Raw genomic sequence first — 4,194 nt, forward strand, 5'->3', positions numbered from 1 at the left:
ACCCCTACACACACACACACACACTGCCGTGTGCCATTAAAGGAAATCAGTTGTGCTGCAGAATACTGCTCAATCCCCATCCATCACTGAATGCATAAGAAACTCACAATTTTTCCTAATTTTCTTCAAGCTGAAAGGACCTGATTTTAGAGCCACAAAAATGTGTGGTAAATAATATTCTCGTAAACACCAGAGTACCCTTTAACTTTTTTCCCATTTAATGCAATGGACAAATAATTCTATTTTACAGAGTCTTAAAATACAGCACTTATAAAAATTTGATTAGCAGAAAGCAGAGATAAAATTCTTCAAGTGCAAAGGCACTTCTGGAACCACAAATTTGTGTTGCACTCGCCATCCAACATGTTCTTCAGGAATGTCATTTCAACAACCCTGTCGTCTGAGAGAAAATATATTTCATATTACAAAAAAAGCATGGAGCTGTAAGCTATACATATGCTTGCGACAACTGCTACAGTCTTTATGTTTCAAGTAGAATAAATAATTTAAACCTTAGAGAAAATAATATATCATCTCTAAATTGCCGGTATGTACACAGCCTCTAAAAGAAGATGGAAGGCTTAGGTCTGTGGTGGTGTTATTATTGTCTCTTGTGGTTGAATACACAGATGATACAGGTTTACAGGGACTCAATCTTACAACTGACTCATTGCAGTTTGTTTCTCCAGAACTTCGAGGTAGTCCGGCTCGGTTTTAAGCTTGTTGGATAGTAAAGGATGCTCATTTTTGGACTGTGCAGCATATTTTCTGGGGGTTCCATAGAGAACGGTTTTGTTTAATCGATCCTGGTTGTGTCGCCGGGTGGTTTCGTAGGGGGGGATGAAGGATTTTTTGGGTAAAGTGCAAAAGTTATAGCTGAATGGCCCGGACTGGGGCAGATCTTTCGCTCTCTCCACAATGTTCTGGTAAAGCAGTTCCGGCTCGCGGTTGGCACAGGGCTGTTTGTCAATGAACTCCACTGTGCTTATGGTGAAAGCTGGGCTTCGATCAGGGTCCTCCTTCTTAGGGTCAAGAGTGCTGAAGCTCAGTTCCTTCAGGTTCCGATAGTAGGCCACCTGCTCATTCTCCTTCTGCATGTAGATGGGATTCTGACACATCTGACCTACGGGCGGAGGGATGTAGTTATACACATGGTTGTCGCTTTTGTCCGGGTTGGCATCCGCGTTGTATGAGCCGTACTGTACTTGGAAGGAGTTCAAGTCCAAATGGTTATTGGTGCCCGAGGGAATGTTGTCCACTCCCTTGCGACGTTTGAGGACGAACACGAACAACCCTGCCCCGAAGCACACGGAGAGAATGAACACAACGAGCAGGCCTAGGATGAGAACGGACAAGGGCACCTCTGGAGGCATTTCGGGCATTCTGTCCGTAGGGGTTACGACAGAAGAAGGGGTCACCTCAGTGCTCGAGCTCATGACAGTGGGGGGTTTAGTCACAGGAACCTCATCAGTCTCAGGGCAGATGGCATCATTTCGGAGGGAGCGCAAGAGCCGACCTGCGTGCTTGGATGGGGAGTCACACGTGATTTCATTTACCACCACGCTGGTGCTGGACAGCTCCATCCAGTTCTTAAGCTCCACAATGTCACAGGTGCAGTCCCACGGATTCTCTTGGAGATCAATCTGAATGAAGGCAGAGAGTTGGTCCAGCACCCCACGCACTGGGAGATAGGAAAAATGATTGTTTCTGAGATTAAGCCTTGTCAGCATAGTACCTCCAAACACATTGTCGGGAAGGGATCTCAGCAGGTTATTATTAAGGAATAATAGCTGCAGATTGTGCAGCGAGTTGAATGTGTGAGGTAAAATCTCTTTAATGATGTTATATTCCAGGTAGAGATATTGCAAGCTCTGCAGCCCAGCAAATAAAGACTGGGACAGGCTTTCGATGTAGTTGCCGTTCAGATAGAGCCTCCTTAAACTTGTGAGATTCTCAAAGGCTCCGTCCTGAATGATTGCTATTCTGTTATTCCCTAAATGCAGGAGCTCAAGGGAGCTGTACTCTGTCAGGTCCGTTCTGTATATGGTCTGCAAATAGTTGCCAGTTAAATGCAGCTTCTTTGGATACGACGGTTTGGGTTGAAGTTCAGAGATGTTCTGAAGCTTTCTCTCCTGACAATTAATGTTTAATCCACTGTCTGGATTTTGCGATGTGCACACGCAAATGCTCGGGCAGGTCATCGGAACCGGTGAGCGTGTCTGGTACACCATGATAGGCCCAAATACGTGTTTATCTCTACTGGATGTGACACGTGGGGTGGGGCGATATCTCATTTTGGGGGGGCGGGAGGCCTTTGGGGGTCTCGTCGGGGTGACTCGAGGCCGCAATGTTGGAGACGGACCCTGGTACTGTGAATCAGATGGTGGTTGCATGGCACGATGACTCGCGTCTCCAGGATTGCGCCTGGGGCAAAGGTCTTGCTTGATCAGCTGTGTGACGTCTTTACCATGCAGTCTGAACGGCGTCTCACAAACGATATCCCCTACGAAGACTGAAATTGTATCCAGCCAGGCTTTCAGGGGTATCAGATCACAAGTGCAATTCCACGGGTTCTCTTCAAGCTGAATCTCCATTATTCCACCTATATGCTCTAGAACGCCGGCAAACGGCAGCATCTTCAGCCGGTTTCCCCTTAAATCCAAATGCGTCAACATGACAAAGCGGAATATGTTGTTAGGTAGAGAGAGCAAAAGGTTGTCGTTGAGTATCAGGACTTTGAGTTTATTCAGTTTGTTGAAAGCCCCAGCCTCTATGGCACTAATGTAATTATAATCAGCTTGCAAATACTCCAAACTCTCCAAACCAGAAAAAGTGTCCTCTCTAATGATCTCCAGGTTATTATTATTGAGATGAAGACGCTTCAAGTTTTTTAACCCATTGAATGCCCCTGTTTTAATCTCCTGCAAACCATTATTACCCAAATGAAGAGATGTTACATTACCATAATTGAGGAATTCGTTCGGGCTTATCTTCGTGAGAAAGTTTCCATTCAGAAACAGTTGGCTGATTTTGTTTTGCGGAGGCTGGAAATGACTGACCGTGGTAAAACCCTTGTTTTCACAATTGATATTCAATGCGTTCTCCTTTTCCTCGCAGGAGCACCGGTTTTTGCAAATGTCTTTGGAAGTTTTGCGGCTGTCTGTCTTTGAAGGGAAACTGGTGACTGTTAAAACGCTCAACAAGAGAATGTTGTTCAGCATTTTTACAGCAATAATGCCGAAAGCCCTAGCATTAATGTGCAAATCTCAAAACAGGCATGCACAGCCCCAAAGATGATTTCAGAAAGCGCACAGAAGCGCACAGCTCTCCATTGACCCTCCTTAAATCCCAAAAGGCGGAATGGAGAAGACATCCATCACCGAGTGCACTGTGACCGCTGCTGGACCGAACGCATCGCCGTTCCTCGCAGTGATAGTGAAATCCCGGACTAATGAGCAAACATTCATGCAAGCGCATCCGAGGCACCACAGTTCTGAGTCTCGGAGCTTAAACTGTCCCCTTTCACCTGAAACGCTAGGATATTCAGACGAAAGCAACTTCTCGCATGTGATCCTGCATGGCGACAGTCAACTTGACAGTGCGTGATGCGCGGAATAACTGAGTGCTACGCGAGCGAGCTTCAGAGTGAGAGAGATGGACTCCGCGCTTGCTCACTCACTCCCACCAGGAACGCGCGCCTCTGTGTGTGTGTGTGTGTGTGTGCTGGATGAGACAGTGTGTGAGCTCTGCGAGGAATTCCGACGTCACCGCTCTTGAGTGAGTAGATGCTTTCCTTTTCTACTTAATAACGCTATTTTAATGGCAGGTTATAATTATCAGTTTTTGATAAATTATTTCTAAAAGTGAAATTGATTACCTTTTCATTTTATTTCATTTAACGTTTTGTTTATTTTGATTATTTATTTCATTTATGCAAAATATTTCTGAAATATTGCTACGTATGTTCCAATGCGTATTGAACTCCTCAATTTGTTGTTGTTATTATTATTATTATTATTATTATTATTATTATTAGTATTACTGTTGTTGTTGTTGTTGTTATTAATATATATATACATATATATATATATATATGTGTGTGTGTGTGTGTGTGTGTGTGTGTGTGTGTGTGCATTTTTATTTAATTTACTTATGTTAGTGTGACGTTTAAATCTTCTATAAATAAATTACATA

General features: G+C 44.1%; 1 protein-coding gene across 1 annotated transcript; it reads right to left on the bottom strand.

Moving 5' to 3' along the window:
• Nucleotides 1-200: 200 nt before the first annotated feature.
• Nucleotides 201-3,659, bottom strand: LOC127971107 (SLIT and NTRK-like protein 2). The gene has a single exon (XM_052573911.1). It carries the CDS (start codon nt 3,219-3,221, stop codon nt 657-659), a length of 2,565 nt encoding a protein of 854 aa, XP_052429871.1. The 5' UTR covers nt 3,222-3,659; the 3' UTR covers nt 201-656.
• Nucleotides 3,660-4,194: the final 535 nt, after the last annotated feature.

This window comes from Carassius gibelio, chromosome B14, assembly GCF_023724105.1.
Source record: "Carassius gibelio isolate Cgi1373 ecotype wild population from Czech Republic chromosome B14, carGib1.2-hapl.c, whole genome shotgun sequence".
In the NCBI taxonomy this organism is placed as follows: Eukaryota; Metazoa; Chordata; class Actinopteri; order Cypriniformes; family Cyprinidae; genus Carassius; species Carassius gibelio.

Excerpts from the sequence above, each read along its gene's own strand:
- LOC127971107 (XM_052573911.1), bottom strand. The coding sequence starts at position 3,221 with ATGCTGAACAACATTCTCTTGTTGAGCGTTTTAACAGTCACCAGTTTC.